The sequence below is a fragment of the Haliotis rufescens genome, unplaced genomic scaffold (assembly GCF_023055435.1).
Source record: "Haliotis rufescens isolate VD_foot unplaced genomic scaffold, xgHalRufe1.0.p SCAF_49, whole genome shotgun sequence".
Classification (NCBI taxonomy): Eukaryota; Metazoa; Mollusca; class Gastropoda; order Lepetellida; family Haliotidae; genus Haliotis; species Haliotis rufescens.
The window spans coordinates 18,871-39,299 of record NW_025964212.1 but is presented as its reverse complement, the minus strand read 5'-3'; the positions used below and the strand labels follow the sequence as shown (position 1 = coordinate 39,299).

General features: G+C 40.7%; 1 protein-coding gene across 2 annotated transcripts in view; it reads left to right on the top strand.

Moving 5' to 3' along the window:
- Positions 1 to 20,429, top strand: part of LOC124139040 (alpha-mannosidase 2C1-like) — a 62,561-nt gene that overhangs the window by 23,322 nt on the left and 18,810 nt on the right. For both annotated transcript variants that reach the window (XM_048383525.1, XM_048383526.1), the window contains exons 10-20: positions 1,064 to 1,174; positions 2,420 to 2,512; positions 3,979 to 4,095; positions 4,587 to 4,682; positions 5,907 to 5,998; positions 7,597 to 7,650; positions 9,850 to 9,973; positions 12,106 to 12,291; positions 13,366 to 13,396; positions 18,700 to 18,755; positions 20,085 to 20,196. In XM_048383525.1, coding sequence (XP_048239482.1) covers positions 1,064 to 1,174; positions 2,420 to 2,512; positions 3,979 to 4,095; positions 4,587 to 4,682; positions 5,907 to 5,998; positions 7,597 to 7,650; positions 9,850 to 9,973; positions 12,106 to 12,291; positions 13,366 to 13,396; positions 18,700 to 18,755; positions 20,085 to 20,196 — 1,072 coding nt within the window. The remainder of the gene's footprint in view (positions 1 to 1,063; positions 1,175 to 2,419; positions 2,513 to 3,978; positions 4,096 to 4,586; positions 4,683 to 5,906; positions 5,999 to 7,596; positions 7,651 to 9,849; positions 9,974 to 12,105; positions 12,292 to 13,365; positions 13,397 to 18,699; positions 18,756 to 20,084; positions 20,197 to 20,429) is intronic.

Below are 20,429 nucleotides of genomic sequence, written 5' to 3'. Positions count from 1 at the left end.
AGTTATTGGTATCATGAGCATCGATCCACGCAATTGGGATCGATGACATGCTTCAACCAAGTCAGCGAGCCTGACCACCCGATCCCGTTAGTCGCCTCTTCAGACAAGCATGGTCGCCTTTTACGGCAAGCATGGGTTACTGAAGACCTATTCTACCCCGGATCTTCACGGGTCCATTGTCAAAGAGGGTGTCTTCGCAATTAGGATACGATGACATGCATCAAACCAAGCCAGTGAACCCTTCCTCGGCATCATCAGCAGGTTTGTTGTATCAGTGCAGACATGGCTTCATAGAAATGACCATTCACAGACACAGGGTCACACAGAAAGAAGTAGTTATGGTCAGTATCTGTTATTAAAAACACATACATGGAAATACTTTGGACGCAAATCAGGCCATGCTTGGTTTACTTCCTGTATTACGAAAAAAACACTATAACTTCTAACAAATGAAGCATAACATGTCAGGGTGGATTTGCGGACAATGTCCTCATAGCCATGGAAGTTAACTGTTTTACAAATATACAATTATTCGTGTAGACAGGAGTATTAACAATCAGTTTTCAATCTTATAAAAAACATGAAAATAAATTGTTTTAGCCCAAAGGCCTGATGATTGTCATAACATACGGTTCGCCCTCATTTCATTATGAAAGAAGGTCATTTGAAAGAGAATATTCGTAACCAGATTAAAGAGCAAGAATACTTTTTTAAAAACATCATCATTTGACATTCCGCACTTAAATCCTAATACTATGCATGCCTTTCTGGAACAATCTGTAGCGTAAAGGGAATGTGGATTTGCCATGAACTAGTCAGCCAAGGGTTGGGTTCGACTCCTCATAAGGATACAATGGGTGAGGCCCATTTCTTGTGTCCCCCTCCACGAGATTGGTTGTTTATCGCTGAGAGGGGCGTAAAACTCTATTCACTCGCCACACAATGGCGTAAAAGTGTTTGTTTTCATTCATATTCAGAAATAGTGGAATCATTTTAAACCATTTAATCGGCTTGTTCTCGTCACGGTTATTCTAAATATATTCAGATGTCGGTTTGTTTTCAGCCACAGCAATTACAGTGGGTCAGCGAAAAGTACCCGGACTTTTACATCAGGGTGAAACACTTCATCAACACCGGCCAGCTTATTCCAGTCGGCGCTACCTGGATAGAAATGGTCAGTCCCGGGTTCGATTTCCAAATGTCCCCAGCCGTGATTCCTGAGAAATTGCGTTCACTGAAACTGTATTTGACAGTTTCGAAGATCTGGACGAAAGAGACAGTGACATTTAGATTAGCATCTTTTCTTCAGTTCTAACCAGAAGTAATCTGAAAGTTTCATTGTGGGACTTTATTATTAAAAAGACTGCCTCCGTGGTCTAGTGGTAGAGCGTCCACTCAGAGAGCGGAAGGTCCGGGATTCGATCCAACTGAAATAATAATTTGACTGACAGCTGCATTATCTTAACCATCTCTTTTACAATAGGAAGCTTTAATTCCGGTCTCAATGCACCCGGGGCGGTCGGGTAGCCTAGTGGCTCGTCACGCCGAAGACCCGGGTTCGAATCCCGACATGGGTACAATGTGTGAAGCCCATTTCTGGTGTCCCCCGTGATATTGCTGGAATATTGCTAAAAGCGGCGTAAAACCGTACTCACTCACTCACTCACTCAATGCACCCCCTCCGACTTACAATAATCATAATTGTGAGTGAGTGAGTTGGGTTTAACGCTGCTTTTAACAGTACTCCAGTTATATCACAGCGTGTCAGCTTAATGTGGGAGGAAAGCCCGAAGTGATGTGGGTCTTAGACGTTTACCACTTTGGTGAAACCCACGAGCACGGGTATGGTGCTGACAAACCTAGAAACATAATCGGGGCGCACCGGGATTCGAACCCACAATCATACGTTTTTGGCGTGCCCAAGGGACGTAACTCTGCACTGCGAATCGCGACGCCTTAGACGACCGGGCCACCCGTGCCCCCAACAATAATCATAAACGTGATTCACATCATCTGTGAACTTCATCATGTACCGTATCACAATGGTATATTGAGCTCGTTCTGTTTATTTCATTGTTTGCATTTGAAATTAGCTGAATAACAATACCAAGAAAATCACTAACACTGCTTTAATATTTTACAGCTTCTCATTGCATATTCCGTTTAATAACTACTACCGAAAGATACGCTTCAGATTTTCACCGTTACGAGTTTGCAGCAAACGGACTCTTGCACAGGCACTCGCGCACACACACACGCACGCACGCACGCACGCACGCACGCGCGCGAGCATGCACATCACTATATAAGTGCAATAATCTTGGACGCGACGATAATTCTATATCATGAATTTAGTATTGCGGACAAGTTTTAATTCCCTTTTCAAGATGCATGTAGATTTATCACTGTTTTGTTACAGGATGCAAACATGCCAAACGGAGAGTGCCTATTGCGACAGTTCCTGTATGGCCAAAAGTTCCTTGAAAACGAATTTGGTACAAGGTGTACCGACGTGAGTTGTTTGTATGTTAATGACTTAACGTCCGTCAGGCGCTGTCGGATCAAGGGAGTTAAACAATATAGGCTCGTATCTGTAACATTAAAATGAGTCCCACAAAATTATGGATACAAATGGTAACAACACATCTTACGAATGTTTGGAAGTTCAATGACGACATCAAGTGTTCGCAAAACTGGTATTCATAATGTTCCTAGTCCGTAGTGTACCTCGTACGTCACGACACACACCTCTCGTACGTCACGACACACACCTCTCGTACGTCACGACACACACCTCTCGTACGTCACGACAAACACCTCTCGTACGTCACGACACACACCTCTCGTACGTCACGACAAACACCTCTCGTACGTCACGACACACACCTCTCGTACGTCACGACACACACCTCTCGTACGTCACGACACACACCTCTCGTACGTCACTATGGAACCATTTCGAACGTCACTATAAACACTTCCTACATATGTATTCGCCTCTCATACGCCAGTGTAGACGCATCTCGGACGTACCCATAAATACTAAAGACATCTTAAACTTCACTATAGACACCTCGCATTGTATACTCCTCTCGTACGACAATATGGACACCCTACGTAAGCCACGATAGACACCTCACGTAAGTCACCACATGTATATACTACTCTCGTACGACAATATGGACACCCCACGTAAGCCACGATAGACACCTCACGTAAGTCACCACATGTATATACTCCTCACGTTCGACAATATGGACACCTGACGTAAGCCACGATAGACACCTCACGTAAGTCACCACATTGTATACTCCGCTCGCACGACAATATAGACACCCTACGTAAGCCACGATAGACACCTCACGTAAGTCACCACATTGTATACTCCGCTCGTACGACAATATGGACACCCTACGTAAGCCACCATAAACACCTCACGTAAGTCACCACATGTATATACTCATCACGTTCGACAATATTGACACCCCACGTAAGCCACGATAGACACCTCACCTAAGTCACCACATGTATATATTACTCTCGTACGACAATATGGACACCCCACGTAAGCCACGATAGACACCTCACGTAGGTCACCACATTGTATACTCCGCTCGTACGACAATATAGACACCTCGCGTAAGCCACGACAGACACCTCACGTAGGTCACCACATTGTATACTCCTCTCGTACGACAATATGGACACCCTACGTAAGCCACGACAGACACCTTACGTAAGTCACCACATTGTATACTCCTCTCGTCAAAATGGACATATCACGTATGTCTAGTCCAGTAAATATGACATGATCGCAATCGATGAAAAGCTACACTTTCTTGTCAATGTATGTTTCAGACTTGAACCCTTATACGAACGCAACACACCCCAATGGATCTATAGCCTGACAATCTTATAGTGGATATTGTGTCCGTTGAAGAGCTCAGTATGAATAATGTGTCATGTCTGTTTCCTCAGCTGTGGCTACTCGACAGCTTCGGCTATTCGGCTCAGCTGCCCCAGATCATGAAGCACTGTGACGTCACGAGATTCGTCACCATCAAACTCAGCTGGAACTCCGTCAACAAATTCCCGGTTTGTGATTCTCTACGTCGGTAAGGTTTAGACATGTTGACATACTGGAAATGCACAATTTCATAAGTATATATTTGATGGACGTAGGGAAATGTTTTGGAGTGCCTTCAGGCACAATCAGCAATATACCAGCTATATATTGATGGACGTAGGTTTATGTCTTTGGGGTGTCTTAAGGCCACAATCAGCAATGCACTGATACATCAAACATGATGATGATGCTGAGGAACAGGTCTTCAGCAACCCATGCTTGCCGTAATGGCGACTATGTCTGTCGTAAGAGGCGACTAACGGGATCGGGTGGTCAGGCTCGCTGACTTGGTTGATGCATGTCAACGTATCCCAATTGCGTTGATCGATGCTCATGATATCAATCACTGGATTGTCTTGTCCAGCCTCAATTATTTACAGACCGCCGTCATATTGCTGGAATATTGCTGAGTGCGCGCTGAAGAACAAACAAACAGATCACTGGGGCTGTTATCTTTCAGCACAACACATTCTGGTGGGAGGGGCTGGGAGGACACCGGGTGTTGACGCACTTTCCCCCAGGCACAAATTACCACAAGGAAGTCACAGTGGATGAGGTAAGTTCTCTTGTCTTGGGGTAGGGTGGAGGGGGGGGGGGGGGGGGGGAGGGATTCGGATGGGGATGCACGGGTGACCCAGTCATGTAAGTCGAGTTTGGATCAATATAGAAGACAGTGTAGTTAATGGAAGCTAAAATTGTATGTCATCTTCCCGAGCCAAGGGACATTTACTGAGTATAAAAAAGTCCTGTTTCCACCCTTGCCGAACTCACCTGGAATTTCGTGGCCCGATCGTAGCGGTGGCTACTACGAGTTATGTCCCTCTTATGTCTCCTTTATTGACCAATCATATTTCACCTCTCACACCACTTGCATTTGCTTCAAACAAAGTGGTCCCGCCTGGTCATGACGATCAGATCGATAATTAAGATCTATATAAAATAAAACCTTGATTAAAACCATGGAATGGTTTGGAAGATATCTGTCGACGTCCAGTTGACGGAACACATGCTTTGTGAATCCTGCAGTCGATCGAAATCAGCGCAGAAGTCGCCCTGTTGTTTACGAACAGTATGTCTACTTCGTAACGCGATTTTGATTGGACTAAGCGTAGACTCGTTACCCTCGTTAGTCAATTAAGCCCAAGGTAAGTGAAAACGGAGTAAACACATAGATGTACTGCATTCATGGTACGGTTAAGAGACAGCACGGGTGGCCAAGTTGCATTAGAGTCCGCAATTCGCCGTGCAGAGATGTGTTCTATGATCGTGGGTTCGAATCCCGGTTCGCACCGATTATGTTTCTAGATTTGTCAGCATTATACCCGTGCCCGTGGGTTTCACCAAAGTGGTAAACGTCTGAGACCTGCATCACTTAGGGCTTTCCTCCCACATTAAGCTGCCACGCCGCGATATAACTGGAATACTGTGAAAAGCGGCGTAAAACCCAACTCACTCACTCACTCCTCCCATCGCAAGCTGACACGCCGTGATATAACTGAAAGACGGCCTTGAACCAAACTCACATGCTCTCTCGTCTTCCATGTACTCTGTTGAAAAACGCTCGTTCTATAGCAGTTGCCCTGACATATTTGTGTTTAAAAATAAACATTATTTATTCCCAGCATTACTGTTTGATTATTTCATGCCTTGCAGGTTTAACCTAGCTTGAGCAACTTTTTTTTAACATGTGTTTGTGGAATATTTATAGAAAAGAGTTTTTAGGTTGTGTGTGAAATATTAATTTGCATGCTTTTGTACTTTTATTATATTTTGTGTTTAGTTGCTGGAAGTGGAGAGGGAATTTTCCGAATCCCGGAGGTCAAATTCAAGTCTCTTCCTGTTCGGACACGGGAATGCTGGGATTGGTCCAAGGTGAACAAAATAGGCCCCTTTTACCGACTGGTTGTAATAGTCGATTAATGAAGATCGGGTGGTCCCAATGAATGACCCAATCTCATTCAAATCAGATCTTAGTTCTCGCTACCCCAAAACAAATATCTGAGGACATCCCATTACGGGTCACGTCAGACCGACCTTGCGCGATCCAATGGAGTGGCCAATCAGAAGGCAGCTTTCTCGTGCTTTACGGCACTAATGTCAAATTGGCGCCTGCGCTTCGAAACATATTTAGACAAATTCTTGATTACAAATTTGAAACCTGAACAAAAAAAACATTCTGGAATGGCTAATAGATGGTCTAGATTGTATTCAGTCGTTAAACCCGTAACTATCGTTCGGAATGCCGCGTGTTAAAGTTTTCGAGGTTGCATGATTAGAAATCACATTCCGACTGTCACTTTCATAATCTGGTAAGGGACGCTCTGATTGGTCGGATGAAAGGTCGTTCTGACGTGCACACTAATGGGATGTCTTCAGACCTTTGTTTAGCGGTAGCGAGAACTAAGGTCTGATTTTAATGAGATTGTGAATGATCTGGCTGATTATGTGTCAACGTCCGGCACGAGTGGCCAAGCGTTTGAGGCGTTGAAATTAGCTGTGCTGAGTAGCGTCTCTTAAACGTACCAGAATCCCATGATCGTATCTTCGAGTCATGGTTCACCGTGATTATGTTTCTGGCTTTGTCAGAACCGTCTTTGTGCTCGTGTGTTTTACCAAAGTGACAAACGTTTAGAATTTGCTAACTTCAGACAGCCTCCCACATGAAGCTGACACGCCGTGATATAACTTGAATACTGTTCAAAGCGGAGGTTCACTCGCTCACTCACTCACTCAACCACCCGACCCGTGAAGATCCGGAGTAGAATAGGTCTTCAGCAACCAATGCTTGCCCTGAAAGGCGACAATACTTATAAGAGGCGACTAACGGGATCGTGGTCAGGCTCGCTGACATTTGCGGGGATCGATGCTCGTGATGTCAATCACTGGATTGTCTGGTCCAGACTCGATTATTTATAGACCGCCGTAATATAGCTGGAATATTGCTGAGTGCGGCGTTATGCAACAAATAAAAAAAACCCTCAACCACCCAAAACCTACTCACTCACTCAGCGTGTCACATGACATGATTCAATGATGGGAACATGATTCGAACTGCGAACTCCCAAGTCCAGATTCGAATATTTACAGGCTATTATATTGGCCGGAATATCGCAAACTGCTGCTTTCACATCTATTTCTGATAAAGAAATTTAAAACTAAAACCGCTACATTTTACAACGTCACATTCTTGTGTCTTCTTAGGTAACGCTTACAGTAAACGTGGCGGTGAGGTAGGCAAGTGGTTAAAGCGTTCGCTTGTCACGCCCCGGGTGCGATATCCCCACATGGGCACAACATGTGAAACCCACTTCTAGTGTCCCCCGCCGTGGTATTGCTGGAAAACTCTCACTCACTCCCTCACTCACTCACTCACCCAAACACCCACCCACCCACCCACCCACCCACTCACTCACTCACTCACTCACTATACGATGTCAAATTCATTAACATGATTAACTTCTCTTTTGTAGTGAAGAAATGTTAGAAAAACTGCAAAGGATGAAAAGTCTGAATGGACTCCCAAGGTAATATATTCCCTATATGAACTACAGTGAAACCTCGTTAATGCAGACGGGGCTGTATAGATAACTCTATGGGGAATCAGTCCCCGTCAATGTATGCTGGTGATCGGGATTTAAATAATTGGGTGGTCAGTCTCCGTGACTTGGTCCACTGAGTGTCATCGACGATATCGATTGTTGTTCATAATATCATTCACTGGATTGTCTTATCCAGACTTGATTATTGACAGCCCGCCTTCGTGTAGCTGGAATATTGCTGGGTGCAGCATTAAACAAAGTCTTTTTAACAAACAAAAATGCAATCGGTATGATTAACGAATTATAAATACGTGAGTGGACTGCCGAACAGCACTGGTCAGAAAAGTCATATTTCCGGATTAACGAGGTCCGGAAAATAGGGGTTTCACTGTAATGAGATGATTTTAAAGATTGATCAGACTAACCATGTGATAAACTCATTTATCTCCTTGTACTTTAATGACTGCTAGGATGGCACAGTCGTCTTGGGATTGTGGGTTCGAATCCCGGTTCGTCCCGCTTATGTTTCTAGATTTGTCAGCACCATACCCGTGCCCGTGTGTTTCACCGAAGTGGTAAACGTAGCTCTTTTCAACTACTGCTAACACACTTAAAATGCAAGGAAAGCATCCCAAACATATATTTTTATATATAAATACATTGTGTTGATAACCACGTACTTAACCCACAGAAATAACATTCCAGTGAGTTTATATATATATACAACAATGTTCGATATATCAAGTTTCAAAAAGTTCTCACACCCCACACTAAGTCATATTTAATGACGATTGTACGATAAATGCTGTACCAAACTTCCCTAAACAGTTTTGTACCTTTGTATATATATGTACACATACTGTTCGGAGTACAGTACAGTAAAACATTTATATATATATATATATATATATATATATATATATATATATGTATGTATATATATATATATATATATATATATATATATATATATGTAACTGTTTAACTATTTATATATATATATACACACACACACACACACACACACACACACACACACAGTTATTATATTTGTGAACAGTAATCCTTATACAACTATTGATATGTAAAGGGACCTTTGATATATACATCTTTACTTAATCCGTTACTTGTTGGAGACATGTCAAGTAAGTTGAATGTTTGCTTTTATGTGTTCACCAGTGCAAAATGCTTTTCTTTCTGATTAGTATCAATATTAATCAATATTTTCTATGTATTCCCTTGAGCTGTAAATTTACCCAAATAATATTATGTTGAATCGCCGTAAAATATCCAGCTTTGGCCATGTAAAAAATTCCTTGTTTCTCATCATCATGTTCGGCACTCTCAGTTTTCAAACTTTTCTTTCCAAAGATTACTTGAGCCAGGTTAATGTATTATAATATCTTCTGTAAAGAGTTCATACAACATGGGATATATTCCAATGTTAACATGAGCAAAATACATGTGAGCAATGAACCCCAAAATCAGCAACTTTATCAAATGCTAAAGTGTTTTTGAGTAATCTGTCGAAAAATTAATATGTAGAAAATAAAATAATAAAACCTACCGCTTTACCCATATTGTTGTTAACAAAGGATGAGAAACAAGGACATTTTTTTAATGTCCTTAAAGAACGCGTGTAAAAGGGACATCACTCTCATCCTTCAGTCAATAGGATATATATCAATAAAGTACAAAACACACAGAGTATTTCTCAAATAAATAAGAAAACTAAGTTCATTCTAGTAATTAATCCTCTTCTGGACAACCATAGAAATGAAATTTCTATGCGTTTATATATACATATAATTATACAACAATGTACGATAACGACCTCAATTGCAATCCTCCCCCACACCCATACTTTAATGACGATTGTACGATAAACCCTGTACCAACCCTGACAAGGATAGGTTCTAGTCATTTAACGCATTTGACACTAAACTTATAAGGTTATTACAATTTACGTATAAAGTTATTACATTTTACCGCGTTGAGATTTGTTGAGATTATTACAATTAACGTCAATTTTTTTATAATTTACCTTTTCATTACAATTTACGTCGTAACACTGCTCAATAAGTTAAAGAAACAAATATTAATGTTTTTGTTTTAAACCATACCTAATCTCCAACCAGGATGGAAAAAATCCCGTAAGTACACAATCATGTTGCTTCTGTACAGAATCCAACTGAGTACCCCTGAGACTTTCTACGAGTCAGTGGAGAGGGACACTACAAGACTGTGTACCTGGGTCGGGGAACTATACTTGGAGAGACACCAGGGCACTTATACCTCTCAGGCTCAAGTAAGTTTGAACGTATGGACGGTCGCGATCGTTAAAGGAATTCATCGAGCGATATCCAAAGGCGGGAGGCCATAAGTAACACGTGACCAAATATGTCACAATCGAATTCCCTTTTTGAACACACCACTGTTAATCACCACGACAATACTAAGATTGCATGTATGATATTAATACGTCGAAAGCCCTAGTGACACTAAACCCCGTACTTTGTTTTGGCGTTAACAGTCATGTGAGTGAGCTCTCGGTGGCTGCTTTTAAAGTGAGTTTTGGGTAAAGTTGTCTTTCCTACATTCTGAGGTGAGGTGGTGAGGTGAAATGGGGTTTAACGTCGCGTCCAAGATTATTGCACTTATATAGTGACGTGCATGTATGTTGTGTGTTTGTGTGCCTCCTTGTACTAGTCCGGACTGATGCCGATTTATAGTGCTAGCTCACTGAGATACCATGCCGCAGTTTAACATGAATACCCCACTCAGACACAGTATACTTACTCCGAGCCGACCAGTCCATGTTTTAGCCCCTTAATGCCGAGCGCCAGACAGGGTAACAACAATTACCATCTTTTAACGTCTTTTGGTATGACGCGGCCGGTGATCGAACCCCGGACCTTACGCTCTCCGGGCGGACGCTCAACCACTAGACCACGGAGGCGGTCTCCTACATTCTGACGCTATCGCGATCAAACAAGCCAGCGTAATGACTATCTTGGTCACTTTGATGAGAACAGCTGTTCATGACTGTATAAAAGTGGGACTTGGCTTGGGCAAAAGAGCAGCCTTTCAGTATATCACTGAGTTCTATCAACACACCCATCAAATTCATCCAACTCGGGAGCACGGGTGGCCCAGTCGTCTAAGGTGCCACAACTCGCTCTGCAGCGTTTCATCCTTTTGGGCACGCCAGAAACCTATGATCTTAGGTTCGAATCCCGGTTCGTCAGAATTTTGTTTTATGGTGTGTCAGCACCATACCTGGACTCGTGGGTTTCATCAAAGTGGTAAACGTCTGAGACCTGCATCACTTCGGGCTTTCCGCCAACTGATATAACTATAATACTGTTCAAAGCGGGGTTAAACCTAACTCAGTCACTCTGCCTCACATTTTGTAGTGTTTATCAATGAAGCAGTTTTTCCTTTACTGTTTACTATGTCTCAATTGCAAACATGGTAGTATATTTACAATATATCTATCTAAATTTAAAACAACTCTTGATCGAAGTCGCCCTTTTAGTAATATTACACACATTATCGTTCGGATATTGTACCCAAAGTTAATCCCATTGTGTATTGTGTAGTTATTGAGTTTGAATTAACGCCTTTAAAAACAGTATTCCTTTTATATTATGTCGTGTCAGCTTAATGTCGGAGCAAAGCCGGAAGTGATGCAGGTCTTAGACGTTTACCACTTTGGTGAAAACCAGGAGCAGGTACATGGTGCTGACAAACCTAGAACACAATCAGAACGAACCGGGATTCGAACATACGACCATAGGGTTCTGGCACGCTCTGCATAGCGAAATGCGTCACCTCAGACGATTGGGTCACCCGAGTCCCTGTATATAGTGTAATTGTCTTTGAAGGACGGGTGCATATTATGATGCTACGTTACCTCTAATGCCAACCGATTTCAATATATTTAAGAAATGTTGAATAGTGTTGGACATCACTGTGAAAGTGACCACATAAATGTTTACTTGAAAGAAAATTAGATGTTTTCACTGGCAATTATTTAGAGATAAAGTGTAAATGTAAAAACCCATTCCAGCCTGGGAAACGAACTTTCTCAGTCTCTCTGGAATGTAAAACATGAACAATTTTTATTTACTTCTGTACGCGGTAAGAGCCTAGTCGTCAGTCATAGATACATACGTGTCTGATGACGTCCTTGTTACTAAAGAAATGCCACGTGTCCAATAGGAGGACCACGCATGCCTTTTTTTATGGAATTCTGCAAGGGGAATTCCTGATCCATGAATTCGCGCGATTTCGACCCTTGAAGCTAGCGCTCGTGTCAGTTACATTATTCCATAGTAAACACATGTTCCATAACAATAAAGTGTTCACATTTTAAGACGACATTAAGACGCTGAATAAATATACCAAAATTTAATTTGAACTTTATTTAAACGACAGGTGAAGAAACGTAACAGAAGAGCAGAGTTTCTCCTCCGAGAAATGGACTTTTGGACGTCCATAGCGACAGCCACATCCACAAATCAAGGAGACTATCGTCATCCCAGCAACGAGATTCGCCGGATATGGAAACTTCTGATGCTTAACCAGTTCCATGACGTACTTCCGGGTACATGTCACCCAGAGGTACGTCTCCGACATGTGCAGATGCACCAGCTGCATCCGTTGCAGGTGTTGTGTCTCGAGCAACAGGGATCCAGGTGGTCCAGTGGTCTAAGGCATTATAGTTTTATTACACCCACCATTATCTTCTGTTCGTGAGTTTGAATCCTCGAATCGTCCTGATTATGAACCTTGGTTTGTCAGTGGTAAACATCAGAAACCTGCATCACCTCTGACATGGCTCTTTTGTTGAGCTCACCTGACTGAAAGTAAAGTAAACTTGTATCGTGGCGAGTTGTCCGTCCGTCAGTAACAATACGTTTCCGAAGCTATGAAACCATTAATGATCCAAATGTGATATTCGTAAGTATTTGCTACACGAAATAACCACGTGATACGTTTTCTGGCATATTTTGATTGTTTTATCAAGTTACGACTTTTGATCTCCACGTACTCCTGTTTCTGGATCTTACCTGAAACTACAGGGCATGATGAACTGAAACTTTGTAAGAATGATACGTGCAATGGTGTCTCTAAAACAGCGCACAAAAGTTCGATCCGATTTTAAATATGGTGAGCTATAACCATAGATATCGAGTTTTTATATCGAGCGGGCCGTGATCACGATATAACGGAAATACTGCTGGTGACCCCTTAACCCAAAGCCGCTCACTCTGTATTCGTTCATATATAATTGTTATCTGCTATGACTTCTTTACAGGAAATTAATAATGGATTGTGAGTGAGTGAGTGAGTTTAGTTTTACGCCGCTTTTAGCAATATTCCAGCAATATCACGGCGGGGGACACCAGAAATGGGCTTCAGCCATTGTACCCATGTCGAGAGTCGAACCCAGGTCTTCGGCGTGACGAGCGAACGCTTTAACCACAAGGCTACCCGACCGCCACAATTAATGATTGATACATGGTATGGAAAATTATAACAATGGACGTCTATTTCACTGATATTTTTATGCTGATAACAACAAGCGTAATTGTTATAGAAGTGTAACATATTAACATATTTATATTTAATAGAAATCAGTTATTACACGTACTTGTCTTTTTATGAGAATGTAGAGCATGCATTCTCTTGTAGGTCTACAAGGATTTCCACGCTCATCATGACGGTAAATATAAAACCTTGTGTATATATGTGTAGTCTATCACCCCAGTAAGCAGTCATTGTACGTGCACTGCACTGGTACCGCAGGGGTCAAAGGCTATGCTGAGTTACGTCCCTTGCAGTGCGAGGTCCGAAGGTCGTGGTCCTGTTTCGTACAATGTTGGGATAGTCTCATATTCCATGATTGTACAAAGCATCTTAAGATTAAACGTCGTCTCAATATATATATTTCTAACCGACTGGTACGCCACGACGAAACCTTGACGACCTCGCGCACTGAGCAAGGCACTAACTAATACCCCCATTACACCGGACGGCGACCTTTCTACAACCGTTCTGCGTTCTTAAGTTTTGCCAGGTCGGCGTTGAAGGCAGAGGGGTCGCAGAACGGTCGCGTAGAGCGCACAAGGGAGGCAGAGGGAACGCTCAGCCATCGCCAAGAGCGCCACTGTCGCTGAAAAGTTTTGAACCTGCTTAAAACAGTCGCAGTGAGATCGCCGTCGATGTAAGTCGCTCAAGGGAGGCAGAACGGAGGCAGAGGGAACGCAGAAAGGAGGCAGAGGGGAGGCAGAGGGAACGCAGAGGGAACGCAGAGGAGACGCAGAGGGAGCGCAGAGATATCGCACAGTGAACGCCTAGGTCGTTCAGGGAACGCAGTTACATTGACAAAAGTACCATATTTAGTCGCAGAAGGAAGGCAGAACGGTCGTAGGGGCGATTACACCAAAAGGGAGTTTTCTTGAGTATGGCGACCCCACTGCGCTCTAGTCAATTTTAGGACGCAGAAGGAGCGCAGAGCGATCGCCGTTTGGTGTAATGGCCCCTTTACTGACGGTAGGTTGGACTGCCAGTGTTGACGTGACGTTGTTGTCGGCTTTCTGTATACGGGTATACGTGTAGGATAAAACACGTCAGAGGGTTTTTTATAAGATATAAAACCTTCATCCTCGGGGCTGACGGCCCTCAGTTTTATCTTTTTGATTCGTGTTGTCAATATCATGCAAACCCGAGGGTAAGTATTTTATCTAACTTAAACAGAAAAAAGAAACATAAAACAACATTTATCAACATTTTTGTTTCAACATACTTTCACCTTAGGAAACGGTCATAAAACACGAGGGGCGTTCAATAAGTTTTGCAACTTCAATATAAGACCAACTCGCAGAATATCTTAAGTACAGTTAAATCACCCACTCTACAGCTCAGACTTAGCCCCCAGTGGCTTTTTCCTGTTCCGGCAAATGAAAACTGGCCTACGTGTAAGACGCTTCCAGGATGACGAGGATATAAAGGCTGCCACAGAGGTGTATTTGGAGGGTAAATCTGCGGATTTCTATAAAAGTGGTATTAAAAGCTTGAAGGACAAATGGAATAAGTGTATTGAGGTGAATGGAGATTATATTGAAAAAAAGTGCAAAAGATATTCTGCGATATAAGTTGCGTTGAAGTTTTGAACGCCCCTCGTGTCTGTTGCTGGTTTATGTGTGATTTATCAGCGCGTATGTAACCTAATGGTACATTCACAAAGTTTGCATTTTCGATCCTCCGGAATATAAATGTAATATTTGTCATCTGAGTTTTGACTTTTTAAGTTTTCTTACATTTATCCTGCGTACTAAAAACATTGCGCCTGAACTACCAAAAGATGCAGACATTCAAAAATATGATTTTGAGCAATGGTGCTGCCAGGTTTGCACACAACACAAGGAACACGTTAATGCGTATGCATAGAAATGTCAGCAATGCCCATGTTTCGGACTGTGGGAGCCAGTTTTGGATGATATATATAGAGGTTATCACGCGAGTGTGTTTGGGGATGGTAAATATCCTGCATTAGGAATAAACATTGTATTTAGCGAGCCTTGGCGAGCTAAATACATAGTGTTTATACCTAATACAGGATATTTACCCACCCCAAACATACAGGCGTGATAACCTCTTTATCATATAATGTCATTCATTAATTCTAGGCTTGAAAATCGCTCTCCTCTTTCACAAACATTACCTAAACATTGCGAGTTTTTTTTCTGGAATGCGCGCTTTAATATTTATTACGTCACAGGGTAAGTGATGTGTCAGTCGGACAGTGACAGTAGCCAATATAGTTCCAACTGAAATATGTTTCTTATACAGTGGCGAAGCAACATATACTCAAAACAACAATTGTAAAAAAGGGCTGCTTTTCTTGTACTCTTACAGATACATACATATAAACTTATAAAACTAAACTGGGGGGGGGGGGCGAAAAAAGCCTCTCAGCTGATTTAATGATTTGCTTGATTTTCAGTTGAAAAGTTTTATATATATATATATATATATATATATATATATATATATATATATATATATATATATATATATATATATATATATTATAAAATAATAAAGTCCACGTTAGTCCATCATCTTCTTTATATCAGTTTCAGACATAGTACTTTCGCTGTCTTATGACAGTGTCATGGGACAGCGAAAGTACTATGTCTGAAACATACATGTATATTACATGTATGTTACATGTATATCCAAAACCTGAACTGTACTTGCGCTTAGTGATCAGCACTCAAAGGACATGTCTACATGGATTTCTTTTTTAAAATATAATTTGATTAAAAAAATTAAATGTGTAAAAAATCGCACACTACACATCTTGTCTTTGAATATCAACAAAGTTGCTTCTTTAATTCGGCAAAACTTTACATTTCAAACATGGCAGGGGTCATGTGGTTCCAAATTAATTCCTTACCCCAGTCTTCAATGAACCAATTTATGTTTACACAACATTACCTATCCACAAAATCTTTTTGACTAACTCATATTTTGTATCCCAGTTTTGCTATGTATATATTTCTTTGGATTACATGTATTTTACATCTAGCTGATGAAGCAGGTATGCAAATGCGTTATTTTCTGAAAAATTATTGTTTGATCACTGATCTTTATTAAACTACAATTATATCTATTTCATTTGAACGGTTTTTTTCAAAACTCGGATGAGAAAACACCTTTCGTTATTCATGGCTAACGATGCTTGTGATTTGAGGCTCCACATCACTTCCAGTGAAACGTATTTGCAAATTTATAGCAAACACTGTTTTCATAGATAGTAATACTGACAATAAATATATAGCATAATCATTGACAACAACAGTGCAACACCACTGTAGCTCACCATGAATAACGAACAGTGTTTCTTCATCCGAGTTTTGAAAAAACCGTTCAAATGAAATAGATATAATTGTAATTTAAGAAAGATCAGTGATCAAACAATAATTATTATTCAGAAATATAACGCATTTGCATACATGCTTCATCAGCTGGATGTAAAATACATGTAAAAATCACATGTATATATACACAGCAAAACTGGGATACAAAATATGAGTTTGTAAAAAAGTAATCTGTAATAAATAGGTAATGTTGTGTAAAAATAAATTGGTTCATTGAAGACTGGGGTAAGAATGTAATTTGGAACCACATGACCCCTACCATGTTTTAAATGTAAGTTTTTGCCGAAAGAATCAACTTTGTTGATTATCAAAGATACCCATCAGCAGTTGTGTATGGTGCGATTTTTATGAATTTTAAGTTTTTTAATCATATTATATTTTAAAAAGACAACCATGTAGAAGTGTCCTTTTAGTGCTGATCACTAAGCGCCAGTACAGTTCAGGTTTTGGATATATACATGTAATATACATGTATATATGTCTTAGGTTTTTATTTAATTGAAAAAAAGCATATTATAAAATCAGCTGAGAGTTATAGCTTCTTTTGCCCCTCAATTTAGTTTTATGTGCATGAGTGAGTGAGTGAGTTGGGTTTAACGCCGCTTTAAACAGTATTCCAGTTATATCACGGCGTGTCAGCTTAATGTGGGAGGAAAGCCTGAAGTGATGCAGGTCTCTGACGTTTACCACTTCGGTGAAAGCCACGAGCACGGGTATGGTGCTGACAAATTAGAAACATAATTGGGGCGAACCGTGATTCGACCCCATAATCATAGGTTTCTGGCATGCCCAAGGGACGCAACTCTGCACAGCGAATCGAGGCGCCTTAGACGACTGAGCCACCCGTGCCCCCTTTATGTGCATGGAGATGCAAGGGTACAAGAAAAGCGAAACTATCAGCCAAGTCACTGACCCTGCCCACCCGATTGATTTACGACAAGCAGAGGTGGCTGTTTAGAGTTGCGTCCCTTGGGCAAGATCAGGAACCTATGATCGTAGGCTAGAATCCCAGTTCGACCCGATCATGTTTCTAGGTTTGTCAGCACTATTCCCGTGTGTCACCGAAATGGTAAACGTCACAGACCTGCATTACCTCCGGCTTTCCTCCCATCTTAAGCTGACATTCTGTGATATAACTGGAATACTGTTCAAATCGGTTTAGAAAATACCCGAAAGACAGAGTCGATAATATCCCATCAACCTCAACACCAGTTATCAAACTCACCGTCAGTTGGAAGTAGCCTATAGTTAGCTACGAGACGCAGCCAGCTAGGCTGTAGGTTACACACAACCAAATATTTTCCCATAGACTTCTATAGTAACGTTATATTTTTTTAAAATAACTATGCATTCAACAGCTATTACCTGTACGTGTGTGCACAGTTTGGCCTTAGAGCAGCAATAAAAACAAAAAATGACTAGCTTAGCCAGCTCCTTTTCCGAGTACAGGAAGCAAAGCACACCACTCCCAGTTTCGCACCAAATGTCACCTACTTGAAAATAGCTGTGGTCACACTCAGCATAAGTCATCATGTTGAAAAAGACAGTACTAAATAAAGAAAAACATGGTCAGTTTTAGTAACTGGATGGATGTACATTTAAAAGACATAAAAAGCTTACACAATATCCTCCAATCAAAGCCTGCAGATATCTCTCGATCTGCACTGAAGGCTGATTTGGTGTAGTAGAACCTGTAACGGGTAACTAGTAACCCGGCTACCAGACAATTACAAACGAATATACATTGTACACCGCATAGAGGTGGAAAAATCTTTCAAAAACGATAAACGTGACAGTCCATGGACTGGAACGTTCTCATGTGTTACACAGCAATAAACATCTTAAACCTATGCGTATCTATGGTTTTTCCCGATAATAATTTGTCACGCTGTGATATAACTGAAATACGGTTCAATGCGGCATTAAAATGAACTCATTCACTCATTCGTCGACTATTACACATTGTAGCCAATTACGTTAATATATAATTTACATGTATCTTGTCATAACTACACTGTACGTCAATACTATGTTAATGATCACATGGAAACTAATTGAATAGTTTCATGGTTATTTTCAGAAATAGAGCGAGTCGCTGGGTCCCTCTGTCAGATTGCTCTTACCTATATACTGAAGGTGAGTAACTCTCGACAGACGTTATGATTACATGGTTTACGGATGTTCCCAATTTTTATCAGGTGTACAATTGACCATTACTAAAATTAACTCTGCTTTCTGTATAGTTTCGAAACCAATCTGAAATTTTCTTCCATATTTCAACAGCATAGTCACAATTACATAATACACGAGCAGTTGTTTCAGATAGCCATTACCTTATGAACAAACTGGTGATTCAACATATCCGATATTAAATAAATAACAGTTAGTACTTAAAATATTATTTATAACTTTAGACGGAAACCATCTTATTTCAGTACTTTGTGTACACCTTTTTGCCGAAAGGTTAAACTATATCCACTTTGTATCTGTGTTCTGTTTTTTAAAACAATCTTCCCATTTACTGTCACACTAAAGTTTTATAAATTTAGGGTATTATAGGGCTCCTTAAGATGCCCTACTAGCCGTTTTATTGTTTATTTTGGATATATCATATCGCAGTATGGGTGTTAGCTATTTGTATTTAGATGATGTACTTTTTTTTAAACCTATCTAGATCACACAGGGAGATGATTTAGGAATGTCAAGTTATGTACATGTCTCATGGAACACGTCACAAGTTATAGCTCCTAGTTATTCTGTAAATTACAGGCTATTGAAAGTTTTACTCCTTGATAGGTCAAAAGGTCTCTCTTCAAACTACATTTGTGTACAAATTCATCAAAATCATATAATTTCCATGTGTCATGAATAAAGTCATTATAGATGCTGTACCCTTTTGATGCCACTGAGGAAAGTAAATAGACTTACCAATGGCATCAATTTTGATTTCATTATTATACCAGACATATTTGCCCACCGTATCTTCAACAGATCGTATAACATTAAAACAACAATTCAAATATAAGGACCACTTAAAACAAAACTTTCGCCCGAAGTTATTTTTAATGTTTGGAATAATCTATCAATGAGTGATGACACCAGGTGTTCACAAATAATGTAAGCGTATCTCTACTCACCGGTGACATCTGTCACAAACACATGAAAAAGTTAGTTGTTCACCTGAAATGAAAAACGCGGAAGCATACGGTACAAGTCAAAATAGGGAATTGCACCAGATATAATTTTTGTCATTTATGCGTCAAATTTGTACATATCCTCTCTACGGCTACATATGTCTTTGTCAAAACTATACAATACTATTGTAACCCTGAATGTCAAACAACTTCTACTGATTGACCCTGACTCTGTAAATGAGCTTTGAGAAGTGAAAACACAATTAATATGGATGTCCTTACTTTTGTAATGGTTGCGAATAATGGTAGATATTTACCATTATATATACAGTGCTGTCATTCAGTGAGACAGAAAGTGCTACACGACAACTCGGAACTCAATAGCTCAGTACAGTCAGCGGATGTACACATCAACGGTGACGCTCCTCTCGGTGTAACAAATGGTAACTACTTATTATTATCATGCTCTTTGATAAAATTGGTACCTGATGTTTATGATAACTATGACTATGACGATATGAAGCGAGGAGGAGAGGAGAACATATTCACAATTTGCACCGTATTGTTTTATTACGAAAACATTTCAAATATAGTTCTAAGTAGACAAATGTCCTTGGGACGTATAATTCGGTGATTGGTAAATATGCCGGAGTGGGTCCTACAGGAATTGTATGGT